At 54.0% G+C, this 16,807-nt stretch overlaps 1 protein-coding gene across 1 annotated transcript; it reads left to right on the top strand.

Annotated features, from left to right (window-relative positions):
- Positions 1–1,046: 1,046 nt before the first annotated feature.
- Positions 1,047–7,391, top strand: HSD17B7 (hydroxysteroid 17-beta dehydrogenase 7). Its single transcript, XM_030226398.2, has 9 exons — positions 1,047–1,123; positions 1,297–1,500; positions 1,599–1,691; positions 2,556–2,670; positions 3,143–3,337; positions 4,203–4,307; positions 5,326–5,382; positions 5,928–6,026; positions 6,424–7,391. The coding sequence occupies exons 1-9, from the start codon at positions 1,089–1,091 to the stop codon at positions 6,517–6,519; spliced, it is 999 nt and encodes a 332-aa protein (XP_030082258.2). The 5' UTR covers positions 1,047–1,088; the 3' UTR covers positions 6,520–7,391.
- The last annotated feature ends 9,416 nt before the right edge of the window (positions 7,392–16,807 follow it).

Raw genomic sequence — 16,807 nt, forward strand, 5'->3', positions numbered from 1 at the left:
TTCCTTGTGGTGCTTCTGCAGGCAGCTCAGCTCGCCTCCCCCGAGGACATCCCGGGGCTGGGGGGCTCTGGAGCTGCACTGTGTGCCTGGGATGTGGTGTGGAACACAGGTAACAGCCTGAGACTTGGAGCAAGGATGATTGAGGGAGCAGCTGGCTGACCCACACTAGCCGTCCATCCCAGCGGGTGGGAGGGAGGATGCTCTGAGTCTTAGCATCCATGGCAGGACATGCCCAGCAGCAGGGCCGGGGCAGGCCCGTGTGTCTGGGAGAGGGGATGGCAGGGATGGTGGGCTGTGCCCCAAAGACAGACTGGCTGGTCTCCCGTGTGGACCTGCTCACTGCGGCAGAGGATGTCTCATCCCTGCTGAGCATGTCAAGACGAGGACAGGCTTTGTTAATGTCCTGGAATTGGTGTCCCTCTGCCTGTCCCCTCGGATGGCTGCTCCGTGCTCAGGGTGCGTTGTGGCCCATCCAAGCTGTGCCTCAGCAGCTGCGAGCACTGGGGCAGATGCGGCACATCTGCAGCTCCCCGGGCCCGGGCACTCTGCACGATCTGCAAGGCCCCCCCATTCCATAACACGCTGGCGGGTCTGGGGGGCAGGTGTGGGGTCCGCTGTATCCATGCCCTGCTCCAGCTGGGACCCTGCCGGAGCAGGGCTGCCCCGGATGGCCGTGCTGCGCACCCAGACCTCCGCGCCATGGAGGAGGCACCGGGAACGGCGGCACTTCTGCTGGGCACTTTTGCTGGGCATTTCTACCTTCCTCGGTGGCAAAGGGCGGCAGGGCTGAGCAGAGCGGGAGGGAAGGGAAGGGAACCCTCAAACCTCTCCGCACAGGGGGCGGGCCCTGGGCGGAACGGGCGTGGCCAACACAATGTGGGAGGGACCTAGGCGCCAGGGCGTGTCTATGGGGGCGTGGTCTCAGGGCGCGCCCCGGTAGGCCCGCTCCCAGCGCTCGGCTCACCATCACGCCACTGGCGGCGCGTGTCCCACCCCCCTGCCTCCCGCCGATTGGCTGCGGGGCCGGGCGGGGCGGGGCCGGGCCCGCGCAGCTCTTATAGGGCGGGGGCGGCGGGCGCAGGGCAGCGATGGAGCGTGTGGTGCTGGTCACTGGTGCGAGCGGGTGAGCGGCGCCGCGGGCCGGGAGCGCTGGGCCTGGGCTGGCCTGGGCCGGGCCGGGCCGGGCCGGGCCGGGCCGGGCTCGGCTCGGCTCGGCTGGGCTGGCCTGGTCTCGGCTCAGCTAGCCTGGCCGGGGCTGGGCTGGGTTCGGCTCTCTCTGACACCGTCCCGTTGCAGCGGTGTGGGGCTGGCGCTGTGCCGGCGGCTGCTGGAGGAGGATGGCCGCATTCACCTCTGCATCGCCTGCCGCAACGAGCAGAAGAGCGAAGCCACGCGGGACCTCATCCTGGCCACCCACCCCGCCGCCCAGGTGTCCACCGTGGAGATGGACCTGGGTAACCTGGCCTCCGTCCTGCGGGCCGCCCGTGAGCTCCGCTGCAGGTATGGGATCTGCCCCCGTGGGACACCCCCAGCCCCGCTCCGCCCCGCGGGCACCTCCGACCCCTCCAGCCCCCACTGCTGTGCTCTTCTCCACGCAGGTTTCAGCGCCTGGACTTTATCTACCTCAACGCTGGGATCATGCCCAACCCGCACGTGAACTTCAAGGCTCTCTGGCACGGTCTCCTCACCGGGTAGGAGGTGTTGCTGGGGGTTCCAGCCCCCGCCTGTGGGAAGCACGGGGTGCTGGCGTGGTCAAGCTGTGCCCCTGGGTGCCGTGCCGAAGAGCCTATCTTCCTCCCGGTGTGAGAGAGCACGTCCCTGGGGGATGCCCTCTCTTGTGTGGGCTGGGTGTGTCGGCTGAGTGCCGTGCTGGGGTGGTCCAAGGCACCCGGTGCCACTTCTGCTCCCCGGTGTGCGGCCCGCTGGGCACACGGGGAGGGCGGGCGGTCACCCAGAGCCTGCAGCCCCTGCCACTACATGAGAAATGCTGCCCTGTTCAACTCTGGGTTTCCTCACTGTTGTTGTGTTGCCAGCGTAGGTTTCTGTAGCTGTTCCAAGCTGTGGACCACAGTATTTTGTGAAGCTCACGGTTGGTGTGAGAATTGCTGCTCTATAGGCAGTACGGGCAGGCTGAGCTAAGGAGCGCAGTGACTTGTGTGAGTCTGACAGAACTGCTGGGCTCTTGAGCACTAGTGCCAGACTGCTTTCCTTACCTGCATTAGGCATGGCCCGAGGCCTTGGCTCGATGCTGAAGCTTGATTAAGTTATCTGAGTGTGCAGTGAGGGAAGGAGGTGTTTTTAACAGTACTTTACCATGGGAAAGTGAAGGAAGGGACAAGTCTTCTCTGGTCTAGACAGTATTGAGGCGCTTGCAAATAAAGGGCCTGGGATACTCTCTAGACCTTTCCCATTTGTTTTTTTCATGGTTTAATGTTGTCCTTGAAGGTGAAGCTGTGTGGAGCCTGTGAGGTGAGGTACTGCTGAAGGCCTGAAGTGGGGAAGTGGTGGATTCCTCCTGGCAGGGTTCCTCACTAACTCCTGTTCTTGGCTTCCAGGAGGGTGCTCCACATGCTGACCACTGCGGAGGGTATCATGACCCAGACAGACAGGCTGAATGGAGATGGGCTTCAGGAGGTGTTTGCTACCAACCTCTTTGGACACTTTATGCTGGTGAGGCTTCGTACGAAGGTTGAACCCTCAGTCTGATGTTTGATGTGGGTAGGGATGGGTCTGGGCAGTACAGGTCTCACAGATTCAGATACTGATGAAGGCTATAGCCTGACAGATAAAGACTGACAGGACAAAGGCTTGACATTTGTTTAAATAGCAATAAATGGTGACTTTTGTTGCAACAGTTAATACAATTTTGAGCTTACTCTAACCAGTGAGCCAGCAGACAGAAGTCAATCATACGTAGTTCTCCATCCAGGATAAATGCTAAGGCTTGGCTGTATCAAATTCTGAGGTGCTCAACTGAGCTGTCCAGCAGAATGACAGCTGCTCATACAAGTGTCTGCTTTGGGCTGGTCTAGGAAAAGCTGGCTCAGAAAGCTGAGAGAAGCTCACAGCCTCAGGTGCTGTAAAGTCATACCCTAAGACTGGGAAACTGCTGTGTTAATTAAGTTAAGGATTCTTTTTCCAGGTTCGTCAGCTTCAGTCTCTGCTCTGCGGTAATGAGAAGCCCTCACGACTCATCTGGACCTCCTCCAGCAATGCCAGGGAGTCTGCCTTCAGCCTCTCTGACTATCAGCATGCCAAGGGGCAGGAGTCATACAGTTCCTCTAAATATGCTACTGACCTGACAAGTGTGGTTCTGAACAGGAAATTTAATGACCAGGTGATTATGGGGTTTGTATTGCTGCAAAAACCTAATGAGCTGCTACTGTTTGTAATTATCATGACATTGTTGTTACCTAGTTGCATTCATTCACTCATGGCAATCTGATGCATTCCTTAGTGCACAGGTAAGAACTAAATATGGCTGAGGTTGAACTGGTGGTGTGGGGAGTACGGAATCTGCCAGAGAGATTGCCAGATTCTGGAGTTCTTGCCAGAAAAACTTCCCAGAGCGGGAGATTCAGGAGCGGTTCTTGCCTTGCAAGCTCTTCTCTTTAGATCAGAATTGATGATAAAGAGCAAAGAGCTTCTGCTTTTTCAGTGTCCCTGCCTACCAGCACAGGGCTGTGGCCGTGCTGCCTGCAAGCACTGGAGCGCAGGCTCTGTGCTGCTGCTCAGGTTTGCCAGTGAACCTGCCTTCCCTGTGCTGGGGCATTGATGGGTTGTGCTGGCAGCTGCAGCCCTGGTCCAGCAGTAGTGCTTGTGCCATTCTCAAACACTTCTGGAGAAAATGGTTTAGTCTCAAAAGGCTGAGCTCTTATATATTAAAGAGTAGGTAGTCTTTAGTCTGACTGGGCTGTAATTTGTGGGGTATCTGCTGTGGTTGCTGAGCTGCACGGAGATTGCAACAGGATGTTGCATTTTCTACCATGGGGGTTTGTATTGCGCATGGATCTAACACAAACCTTTCCAATTTGGACCTCTTAAAAATCGTGATATCTAATTGCTCTCTGCTCTGGTACTAAATGGAGTATCACTGTCTGATGTCTGTACACACCCTCTCTGGCTGAGGAGTGCTGGAAGGAGCATGACATGTTCTTTTGACTGTGGTGTAATTGCACACTGACTTGGTTTCTTCTCTGCAGGGTCTGTATTCCAGTGTTGTTTGTCCTGGGCTCGTTATGTCCAACATGACATACAGAATTTTGCCTGTTTTTCTGTGGAAGCTGCTAATGCCCATCATGTGGTTGGTGAGTGGATGTCCTGGCTGGTTTTGGGCTGTGACACATTTCACTGCAAGTGATGTACAGCACACTTCTGGCTCCTTGCTGCCTGTGTTGGTATAGATTTCTTCCTGCTGTTGGGCTGGGCAGGCTGGACCCTCTAGAAACCTTCCTTCTCATCTTGGGGCCTCAATTTCCAAACTGAGTTTGGAGGTTTGGTGCTGGATACTGCAGAGGAGTAGGGTTCAGCCCTTCAGCTACAGCAGTGTTTGTCAAGGCTCCCCTTGGAAGGTTTGCCAATTCTCTTTGGGATTGTGAAACACTATTAGCTTGCTGGCAGCAGAGCTCAGGATGTGGCCCCACCTTAGCCCCTGTGCTTTGAGATGTTGTTAATTTCTATAACAACCTGTTTTCCACTGTTCTTCTTTCCATTCCTCTGTTGTTTTTTTCTTTCCAACCCTATGGAAAGCAAAGCTTCCTGCTCTCTATTGCTTCTCCCACTGCTTCCCCAGAAGTTTCCTTGCCTTTCTTCCTCTGGCCTTTAGCTTTCCAGGTTCACTGCAGTTCTGTCCCTGAAGGCTGCCTCTTCTGAGCCTTGGTGCTCTTGCTGCAAGAGTGGCTTTTCATCTGAAGCTGCCCCAGTTGCAGCAGCTGATCCCGATGGATCACGTTTCTCCTGGCAGTAGAGAGGCAATGCCTTCTCAGTTATACTCAAGCTGGCAGTCCTGCAGATCCCCTCTGCCTCCTGCCATTCCTGTCGTTGAGACCCTTCCAGAAGAGGCACCTGCGGGGTGTGTGTGGCCTGTTGCTCCTGCCTTGGGGTGAACTCTGTGTGGGACCATGGAGTGACACTTGTTGGGGGGGCTCCAGAAAGCATTTGTGGTGATAAAGGGATGCTTTAGTCAGTGTGCAGTGTTACCTATTGCCCAGTTTGAGAAGCATTTGTACCTCTGGTAGATAATCTGGAGTGTCTGGGCTGCTCAGGGCTTGCCAACAAACCTTGGGCCACAGTACAAATTCCGCCATGTCCTTCTTTTCCCCTCAGATCCGATTTTTTGCCAAAACTTATACTCTGACACCCTATAATGGAGCAGAAGCTCACGTAAGTGGTTCACAACTTGATTTTACATTGCTTCCTTCTGAATAGCTCTTCTGGGGTCTTGTGGCTTGAGCAAAGAGCCTCTTAGCAAGGCTGGTGGGTGCGAGCTGTATTTGACCCCCAAACAGCACACAGCAGTGAGTGTGGGGAGCCAGCTGTCCCCAGGGCTGGTCAGCCACATGGAGCTCTCCGAGCTTCATCCAATACCCATAAAATAAATGATTTTGGAAAAACATCCTGACCAGGGAGAATGATGTGCAGCACAGGGGATGGAGGTGGGTGATGGGGGGCACAGCATCTCTCAAGCACAGTGGGAGCAAGTTCAGCCAACTGCTGAACTGCTTTAGCAGAAACCTCCATTACTCTTGGCTCAGGTAGGTCACATCTGAAGGGAGCCAGCTCAGAACTTCACATAGCACATCTTCCCCTGCTTGGTGGGAGCACCTGTGGTGTCTTCTCCTGTGTCTGCCGGCAGTCAGGTCTTTGCCCACAGGCGTGGCTGGGACAGTGTGTGCTGGACTTGTACATCTTCGTGTTGTTCTTCTCAGGTGTGGCTGTTCAAACAGAAGCCAGAGTACCTGGATTCTCTTGTCAAATACCACAGCTGTACTTCTGGACTGGGGAGATGCTATGTGGAGCCTCGAAAGGTCAGTGGAGAGGGAGCTTCCTGTTGCTGGGGATCTGCCATCTGCTTTGTATGGGAGAGCTGGTGCCAAGGGTGCCTGGAGTGGGAGGAAGATGCTTGTTGAATGCTAAGTAGCAAGAAGGGATGTGGGGTTATCTGCAGTGTTTCCTAGAGTAACTCCTGACTTAGGCTGGAGTCTGGAAGACAATGGAAGTGATGATCAGAACAGGTGAAGTGTGTAATGATACTTTCCCAAAATATGCTCTGGCTTATGCCCTGGTGACAGATGTCTTTAGTTGGCTGTTTGTGAAGGTAGAAGCTCTGGAAATGCACCCTGCTTATCCCCAGAGCTGCCCTCGGTGTCTGCACTGGCTACCACCAAGGTGATGGTCTCACAGTGCTGTTTCTTTGCCTTCCAGATGGATGTGGATGAAGACACTGCTGAGAAGTTTTACCAGAAGCTATTGGAACTGGAGGAGCAGACTCTAGAGAAATACCATGATCTCTTAGATTAAGTAAAGCTAGTTTCAGTGGGGTGAGAGTCTTGTATCAGTAACCTGGGGTTTCTTCATTCTGGTGCTACCTGTGTTGCCAGCTGTTCTGCAGGCACATGGCTTCAGACACAATCTTCCTTCTCAACAGAAGGTGAACACTTCCTGAAAATGGAAGTGTGAAAACTGAAGAGAAATACTTAGACATTTGGCTATGGGATGTTTCTTTTGGCTTAAAACTGGAGACCTCGAGTAGGCAGAGTCTGTCTTAACACAGTTGCAAAGCAGTGTCTTGCAGAAGCATGACTGAGCTGTGTGTGGTTCAGGAACAGCCCCAGAACCTGTGCTTTCCATCTGGCTCAGGGCAGTAAAGGCAGCAGTCTGGGGTGCTGCCCTGCTTCTTGGCTCTGCTGGTATTTGTAGATGGCTCAAACACATCACCTGTGGCTCATCCTGATGTACTTGAAGGCTCACCTTCAGCAGAGCTGCCCTTACACTTGTTCACCAAAGCTGGGGCTGGCTCTACAGTCCTGCTCAATGAGATTGAGCCTTATTAGCAGGCAGGGTCTGCCCTGCAGCTGAAACCAAGCTCCTGAAGAGCTGGCCTGAGAAGCACACGCCTGCCTCAACTGTGAGGACAGATGCCTTGCTGTCCCCTGGGTATGGGCACTTGAGGGTTTTAACCATGGCTGGCTTGAAAGGATGATGTAAACCTGCACTCAGGGCCAGTCTGCTCTGTTTAGAGCAAGAGTGAGAGGTTACCATGTTGTTTTATCTATTTAACTCTTTTTATACAAATCTGTTGTACCAATCATTCTTCCTGTTGTTTATCTGGAGACCTTCACCTGCCACCAAGTTAACTTCAAGTGCTATAATGAATAAATGACTGAAATTGAGTTGTCCTTGATGCAGTGGTGTTTTTACTCCAATATCCATCTACTTTTGACTTGGAGGCTTGGAAGGAAATTTAATTTGTTGCCTTGTGCTGTAAATCTGTGCCTGCCTGGGAAGCGTGGAGTCTCTCTGTGACAGAAGAGCTGTTAGCCACCTTTTTGGTGTGCTTCTTTAGTTAAGGAAAGACATGAGTGATTTCTGAAGACTTCAGTGTGGTTTTGTGTGCTGAGCACCTGGGGGAAGTCTGAGACTATTTCCCAGCCTTAGGCTCTTGGGAGATGTCTCTGGTGCTTGCTCACCCTGCTGTGTCACATAATGACTCTTAATGCTTAATGCATTAATTGATGGCTTAATGCTCTCTGCAGGGGAGCCCAGGTGCTGCCCTGGGGCTGCCTGGGGTCAGGTGCTGTTAGGGGGAGGCTGTGCTGCATGCCCTGGCTGGTGCCTCCTGCCAGGACACCCACAAAGAGGGGTAGCTCAGGGCTCTGGGAGGAAACCTGCACAGAGCTGGCAGCCAGGAGAATCCAGGCTCTTCATGGACTTGCCTTGCAGGGGTACACATTCAAGGAGTCTTGCTTTCATTTTTTAACTTCTTCCTGTTGTCCACTGGTTTGGAGCAGAGCAGAGGGGTACACTGCCAGGGGGGTGGTGCCAGCAGCAGAGGTGTCTCAGTCTTGAGTTTGGGCTGAGGAGACCCTCCCAGCTCAGCCTTGTGGGAAGAGCTGAGCCCACCAGCACTGGTATGGGTAGGAATGTACTGGGTTTTGGCTTGGCAGCAGAACAGAATGAAGAGCTGGCCATTGTGGGGTGGTGCTTCCCTCAGCTGTGGCTAGAGCTGTTCAGAGCTGTGAAGCAGATTGGGCTGTGCTTATACATGTGTTTACTTAAATGCAATAAAGGCAGTCCCAGCACCAGGTCTGGAGTCTGTGGCTTTGTTCAGCTGTGTCCTAAAACACCCTGGGACCAAACCCCTCTATTTCTGGTGGAGTGCTATCCCTTCTCCACAGGGAGAGTCGGTGGCTGGTTCTCTTCCCCACAGCATCCTGCAGCAGTCCTTGGCTCCCTGTTCTGGAGGAGATGAAGCACATTGCCCTGGTTGGTTTCAGAGAGTACCTTAAGCTATGCTGTGCTTCTGCCGTGGGCTCTAGCAGGTAACACCACTTCGACCTTTAGGATTCCCCCCTACTCCAAATGCAAGGGCCCTCAGTCATTTGTTATCCCTGCCTCATTTTCTCTCTGGGCTGAGGCAAATGAAATACCAAGTGTTACTCAAAACAGTCTGACACAATGCTTCTGAGCTTAGTGGGGAATGGAAGGGTCAGAGCTCCTGTGCCAAGCTGATCACTCACACTGCCCTGTGCCAGCTGGCACTGCAGCTCTGTCCGGCCTGGAATTTGAATGCAGTGAGGTCTGGAGATCCTAGAAGAGGTAGCTTTGCATAATCTAGCATACTTAAGGAAAATAAATGTTTTCTGATATATGGGTTTGCTGGTTCTCTTGGAGTTTTTTTCTTAAAGCTTGGAAAAAAGGGGAAAATTTCTTGGATGGGCAGAGGTTGATGACAAGAGTAGGACCTCTTAGGTTTTATCTAAGTGTGCCTGTAGGATGAAGTTAGACATTTAACAGGAAGAGTGGGAATGGGATGGGACAAATGCTTTTTGCCTATGGAGCATGCAGTGGCTGATGAGGGGAGAGGATGTGTGACCAGTCTTTATCCATGACATTGCTGTCAGTAAAGCTATGCATTTTTTTCTGGTTCATCTTAAAGGTGTCTGTAGCTCTCCCTTGAGGATTTGCAGCTCAGGGTTAGAGAAGGTGTGTTTTTCTGTCCTGCTGTTTGGTTTAGCTTCCCTCTGGTTGCTGCAGCGTCACTTGGTGCCCTGAGATGTGTATTCCATCCTGGGAGATGCACGTGGGGGATTCAGAAGTAGTGAGGGATTAGCTGCTGCCCATGGTTGTCCTTGGTGTGGGTGCAAAGTGGCCTCTGGAGACCTCGAGCTCAGCTTCCTGTTCTGAGTGATGCAAAGAAGGAACAAAAGGTGCTAAAGCACAAGCTGAGCCCTGGAGAATGGAATGGTCTGGAAAGATGGGATACACTTGTGATTTTTACACTTGTGCTTCTCCAGCTCTGTTTGGTGCTGCACAGAGCTGGAGAAGCACAGCCAGCCCAGGTGTCTGCAGAGGAATGCTCTTCAGTGGGTGGAGGTGCTCCACTGTTCTGCAGCCCCTGTCACAGGTCGCTGCTTCTTTACAGGGGCTCCTGCCTGCTCTTGTGACCCCAGGCATCATTGTCCATGCCTTTCTGTAGAAAAAGACTTGGCTGTGCTCAGCCTCGCTTTCTGCCCCTCTCCTCCATGTGCTGAGAAGCTGGATGTCTTTGCAGCCAAAGGATGGGACTGTTTTGTGGGGTGGGAACCATAACCACCTCCCACATTTTCTCTTTTGTCCTGAAAGCACGGGTAGGACCTGGATCCCTGAAACAGGGACTTCCCAAAGGGTGGCTTAGGTGTTGGCTGCTGCCAAGGTTTGGCTGCCCACCCCAGCTGGCTGTGAGAGGAATTGGCCATTGCTGTGGATGTGCCAGTCTGCAGGGGAGGACGGCTCCTCATGCTCTGCTCCTGGCCAGCAGATGCCTGTGCGTGGGGCTTAATCCCTTCCAGCTGCACCCAACTCCTCTGTGCAATGGAAACAGGTCCTGCCTGGAGCACAGAGCCCTTGGGTGCAGGCTGGTAAGAAATTCCAGCTGGGATAAGGAAGAGCTGGCAGTGGCAGCCATGAATCACTGCTAACACAGGCTCTTGCTCTTAGTGATCCTTGGAAATGGAGCTTTCCAGAGAACCTCCAGGGCAGGTCTTCAGTGTGAAAACTCGTTGTGGTTGCTCTGTGAAACCCTGCACAATCAGCTGTGTTATCTGGTATCTCACAGCTGTGCCTCATCCTGAGCCACTGGTTTTTCACCTTTGTCAGCAAAGACATTGCCTTGCCCCAGCACAGCCTGAGCTCTCCATTGCTTTTCAGCTCAACTGGCTTTCAGCTATGTAGGGCATGGATACCAGGAGGGTGGGTGGGAACTGAGCCCTGGCCAAGGAAGGAGAAAGCTTGAGATTGGTGTGTCAGAGCTGAAATCCCGTGGCTGGGTGACCTTTGCCTCTCCAGGAAGGGAAGGGAATGGGATGGAAGAGAACAACAAGGGCCGGCATGTTCCCATGTACAGGTGGATGTAATACAGCCAGGCTGTTTGGAAAGATCCAGGCTTAGTGGATGGCAGCTTTGATGTTGAAAGTCTTGGGAGCTGCCCAGAGTGGGGAGAGGAGACACATAGCTCTGAAGGGCTGGGTGAGAAACAGGGAGCAGAAGCCCCTCTGAGAGTGTTGCAGCAGCATGACCTCTCTGTCTGGCAGGGAAGAGACAAGAGGGACCTGGGTCTGGGTGGGTTTTACTTAGAATGGGCAAATTGTAGAGCCAAGACTGCCTCTAGAGTCAGGGAACATTGTCAGCACTGCTTTGAAAGATGGAGCTGTGCTCAGAGGAGAAATCCTCTCATGGCAGATGAGTTCAGGAACAACTCGTGAGAAGAATCAGAATGGTAAATTCCTTGTTAAGCTCATCAGTTGATGCTCCTGTGCAAAGCAGAGCTTGGAGAGACTGTGATGCTGTAATTAACATTTTTGGCACCAGTGCTCAGCGAGAGGGGTCTGGAAAGGCTGCCCTGCCAGAACCCCTCTGCAGATGCAAGGGTTTGTATCAAACCAAAGTGCTAGCAGGGGAGACAACAGGGCAGGCAGATGATATTCACCTTGAAGCAGAGCAGCTGAGCTGCTCACTGTGCATTCGTTTCTCCCTTCAAGCTGTCTCAAGCTCAGCAAATGCGAGTGTGGCTGGGTACTCAGCCTGGGCTCAGGCTGTGCGAAGGAGAAGCTACTAAAGACAAAGATGGTATACCATGGAGGCACAGCTCCAGAGCTGGCCTTCTCTGTGTTTCTGTCTGTCTCAGCAGAAGCTTTGGTCAGCTCAGCTGGAATTAGTGGGAGTTGTGTCCCTTGGAAGCTCCATGAGTCACCGTGGCTGGCACCCCCCTGGGCAGCACATGGCAGGTGCAGCAATATTTCACATCTTTGTCACCTGAGCAGAAGGCGCCTCATTCTTGGTGAGCCAGCAAAGGCCAAACTGGCTGCGATGGTTTGGGGAAGTCACTTCAAGCAGCAGTGTGGGAAGGCTGTGGGGGTGCTGCTCTGTCCTGGCTGGCCTGTAGAGCCCTGGAACGTGGGAGCACGGCCTCCAGGTGCCAGGGGTTTATTGATGGCCACTAACACCCCTCAGAGCAGAGCAGATCCTCACTCTACCTCCCCACACTGCCTGGCAGCAGCTGCCGCAGCTAGGGGCTCAGGAGGGCTGCATCTCATACCTGCCTTGAATTCCTTGGATACCTTTAGCAGCTCCTGGCTTCCTTGGCTTTGGGCAGCTCTTGGGTTGACTCAGGCTTTTCCTGCTGAGCCCAGCTCACGACAAGCATTCTTGTTTGGAGAGGAATGTGTTGTCACTTGGGTCTGGGCTCTGTGGATGGGAGCTGGCAGAACACTGTGGGAGGCACGACTCAGGTGCATGTGACAGCAGAAATGTCAGAGAACAGGAGGGCTGGAGGCCAGCTGTGAGGATGGCTCCTCCTCTGGGCCCTGGGCTCGCTGCCAGGCAGTGGCAGAGGGCAAGGTCACTGAAGTTAGGGAGAGGAGCCCATTGCAGGCATGCTTCCTCAGGTTTAGGCTGGAACACTGGAACCAGGTCAGAGAAGTTGGAATGCTAGGAGCAGTTGGCAGCTTGGGCCTGGCTCTGTACACAGGCAGTGGCTCACATCTGCAGGTGCTTTCTCACAGCCCGTGGTGACATGGACTTTGGCAGTGCCTGGCGAAGGATTTCCCTCCTGGGGCAGGAATAGACAAAGCATTGATAACCTGCCACTCTGCCTCTTGGTTCCCTGCAGGGACCCACGGTGCTAGCCATTCTCCTGCCCTCCTTTCATGCCATGGGAGGGTTCTGTATTCAGGGTTTTATGTGCTGGCCTTGGGCACCTGAGGGAAGAGATCTGTCCTCTTACCCAGACTTCTGCTGTAGGGTGAGCTGTCTCCAAGAGGGACAGTGTGTGGGGTTAGTGCAGCATCCAAGTGCTCAGCCATGGGAACACCCATGACTGAGCTCCCTGCTCTGCACGGGGTGGGTACTCTGGCATATACCCTGTCCCACAGAGGGGCTCTGGGGACACCTCTGCCATATGCAGGGGGACCAGAAGTCCTGCTGGGACTGAAGCTTTGCCTTGCTGAACCCCAGGCATGGGGCCAGTGAATCAGCCAGCAGCAGGACAGCCCAAGCAGGCAGTTCTAGCTGGGTGCAGGCACCTCAGCTTCATTGGCAGCAGTGGCTTCCTCCCAGCCACGTGGTGATGGCCTTTGGCATTTCCATTCCAACAAAGCTCTTCCAGTGCTCCTGGTGCCACAGGCACAGTGTTTCCTGAGGGACAATGAGGGTAGGGCACTCCTGCAGGAAATGCTGCTCCTCCATGGGCACAGTTTTCCTCTGTGCAGTTTGGGAGCTGGGCCTAGCTCCTGCTCTCATCTCTTTTCCCAAACTGAAGGACAACACTGCTGGGGTGCAGAGCAGCAGAGCTGGCAAGGGTATAGGGGAGAAGGGAAAGCATCAAGCTGAGCTGGTGGGGGTAGAAGCTGGTGGTATGAAGGTGTCCTCTCCAACATCTCTTGGGCCCCTAAAAGCCCACAGGATCTTCAGTGAGGTGTGGGCACTGACCATGGCAGAGTGATCTGCTGTTGGTATCCCAGGACAAGCAGAGCATGTTGGAACAGGTTCCATAGAATCATAGAGTTGGAAGGGACCCTCAAGGATCGTCAAAGCACAACTCCTGGTCCTGCACACCATGTGCTTGAGAGCATTTTCCAAACACTTCTGAAACTCTGGCAGGTATGACCGCTTCCCTGGAGAGCCTGTTCCAATCCCAAACACTCTCTGGGTGAAGAACTTTCTCCTAATATCCAACCCAAGCCTTGCTGGACACAGCTTCTTGCTGTTCCCCAGGTTCTATTGCTGGTCACCAGAGAGGAGAGATTGGTGCTTCCTCTTGTGAGGAAGCTGTAGACTGCTATGAGGTCTCCCCTCAGTCTCCTCTTCTCCAGGCTGATCAAGCAAAGTGACCTCCCTGCTCCTCACATGGCTTCACCTCCAGACCCTTCCCCATCTTCCTCTGGACACGAGCAGGACCCACAGGTGATGCTGGGCATGGTTGGTGACGCTGGCACGGTGACGGTGCCATCCCCAGATATGCTGCCCAGGGCACCTCAGGGGCAGGTGCTGCTGGTATGTGGTGCCTGCTGAAGAAACCTGTCCCAGCACATCCCACTCAGTCAATCACCTTCCCTGAATGCTGCTGGTCAGGCTGATGCTGGCAGCTCCCTGCCTGAGGAGTTGAGCTCATTCATTCCCCAGGGACATGTCAATACTGTCCCTTGTGACACAGGCTGCTGTCAGAGAGAGGTCATGTTTATATCAGGCCTTGCTAATCCCTGTTTTCTCTCCACCTTTCTCCCCTGCCCTGCATCCCTCAGCGATGTCTTCATCAGGGATTTGATTGTTGCAGGACAAAGGGCAGCTTTCCCAATGTTTATCAGAGTACTGCTGTGTGAGTTGTGGGTCCAACCATGGTGGCCTGGACACCTCAGAAGTGCTGCTTGGAGCAGGACAGGCTGTCCTGGACCTGGCCCGTGCTCACTTTGCCAGCAGTGCTGAATGTTGACCTCCAGCAGCCTCTGCAGGGGCTGGCTGGGGTGTGCAGGCTCTGCCTGGGTCTCCCTGCACAGTCCCCTGACCTCTCAGGTCCATGGCTCAGTTCAGGAGAGAGCAGAGCAGGGAAATAACAAGGAGGACATCCCAAGGTGGGTCCCAGCACAGCTGGGAGTCATGTGGGTCAGCCAGGCTGGTTTCCCTAGAGCCAAAAGAACTGAAGCCAACCAGACCTCAGAGCCTCACTTTTGTCCAAGCTGGAGGTTTCCCCAGAAACTTCTAAGGGGGTTTTCTGTCTGAGAGACTAAAACAGAAGGCTTTGCTTCCTTGCTTGCTTTGTGCCTGAGCAGCTCTATGGTTACCACAAGCCCCTGCTTCCCCTTGAGGGCCCTTCTTGTCCCCTGCCCTGACTTGGCAGGGCTGCTCTGAGGCCAGCAAGAAGACAGGGCAACGTGGAGGGGTTCCAGAGGAGGGGGAAGGTGTGTGGGGTGGGCAGAGCAGGGTGTTCCAGTAGGGCTGTGTGGAGACATTGCTGTCCTGCAGCAGCAGCATGGTAACTCAGGGCTTGTTGGTAACTCAGGGGCTGCTTGTTGTGACTGTCAGGTCCCAGTGCCAGCTGGGATGGTGCAACGTGCAGATGGTGCTGATGCAGCCACAGTGCCAAGGGCAGTGAGGGCACACACGTGCAGTGACTGGGCATGGCACCTGCCAGCAGGGCACACTCTGCACACCCTTCCTGTCACAGCCTCCTGCTGAAGGGTGGGATGTGCAGACAGAGAGGGCAGGAGGATGTGCTGGTCCTTCCCAAGTGATGGAGCAGCCTGGCAGTGTGTGGGTGTGCTTGACGTGTGCTGTGAGGCAGAGCACTGCTGCTGGCTGAGTGGCCTCAAAAGCCAGGGCCTGTCTTGCACAGCCCCACGAGGCAGAGAGGGCACGTGCCTGATGGAATGGGATGTGTGTGCTCAAGGAGATTGGTATTTTGAAACACAGCAGGGCAGAAGTTTGCCCTGATCACAGGGGCCAGGCTTAATTACAGTGTGAAGTGGGGACTGGTACAATCAGCTGGCATCTCAGGGAGGCTGGATGGAACAGCTGCATGCCTGAACGTGCTGGGTATGAGTTGGGGGTCAGAGGTCTGGACACACCCTTATATTTACCCACTGGATTTCTTTGTCATCTCCTGTGCTGTTCAAACCAGGACTAATAGCCAGAGCTGTTTTCCTGGCTGTGCCATGCATGGGGTAGCCACGGAGCAGGGTTTTCCACGGTACTCTGTAGGTACCAGTGCCAGCAAGGGACAGAATCCCTTGATGTGTAGGAAAGCCCAGGTGAATCCCAAAAGTCTTTGACACCAATGGGAAAAAGTCAGGCCCTGGCATCTGCCACTGTTTGGTAAATAGGAACAGGAAGCCAGGAATTTCAGCATAATATCATTATAAGGCAGAACTTGTATGATGTCCCACTTTGCTCACACTGCAGTAATCTGTCCTGAGCTTTGTAATCAGTACCTGTGCAGCTCAGCTTAGTGCAAGTTCTCCTAAACCCAGCCTTAAGCTACTCTCATAAGCTCTTATGGATGGAACAGACCTGCCTAGGAAGCCTGGGGCTCCTCCAGCCAGCTAACCCACCAGACACAGTGCAACTCACCTGGCCTGCTCCTGGTTTCAAAAACCGTGCTTGGAAAGTTCTGTTATAAGTGCTTTTAAGACATATTTTTAAATACAGTTTTTGTTCTGGCTCGGACAAAAACTGTATTTAAAAATACAGGCCTCCTCCCCCTGGGCAGGTGCTCTGATAGAAGAATGCTGAAGGGCCAGGCTTGGGGCAGTTGTGGCTCCTGCTCCTGTGGACAGCCCCAGAATGGTTTCCGGAGCATGTGCCTGCTCACCCAGGTATCATTTGACTCACAGACATCAACAAAAATCTCACTGCTGAGATCAGCGGGGAAACCTCTCAAATTGCTCTGCAGCTCAGGGTCACGTCACGAGTTTTCCTGCCAGGTTAATTCCCTCCATGGGATGGATTTCCTCCTTCAGCGGATGGACGTGGGAGGGAGCTTCTCTCAGCCTGGGCACCTGTGCAAACCTGCGTGGTGGAGCTGCTGCACGAGGCACTGCCGCTGATTGCTGCGGCCCCTGCCCGGCTCTGTGGGCTCCTGCCACCCCAAGCACGAGTTGTGTTAGGTGAGTGGCAGCTGCCGAGTCCACCTCTCACTTCACACCCTCAGCCATCTCCTTGGCAGCTGCAGAAGTGTTGCCTTCAGGAGCCCTGGCTGCTGCTGGCAGCCCAGGAACGTGGGGACATATTCCACCAGCCTCTCTCTATCTGTGACCTCTGGTGTGCACAGTGCCTTGCAGAATCCAGCATGGGAACAGAAACACCATGTGCCTCCTGAGGCTTTGGTCTCTCTCAGCAGGATGTGGTGCTGACACCCAGGACCATGGCACCAAAAGCCACTTGAGCTGAGGCCACAGATTCTGGGAAGAGCTCCAGCACATACCAGGAGCATGCAAGGATCAACCACAGCCTGTAGCTCACCTTGCTCACCTCTGGGCCAGATAAGAAGGAAGATGATGTGTCCCATCCTTGTGATGCTAGGGATCTTTCATGTTTTGACCCTAAGTTTTCTGACACG

Source organism: Serinus canaria, chromosome 8 (genome assembly GCF_022539315.1).
Source record: "Serinus canaria isolate serCan28SL12 chromosome 8, serCan2020, whole genome shotgun sequence".
NCBI classification, from domain to species: Eukaryota; Metazoa; Chordata; class Aves; order Passeriformes; family Fringillidae; genus Serinus; species Serinus canaria.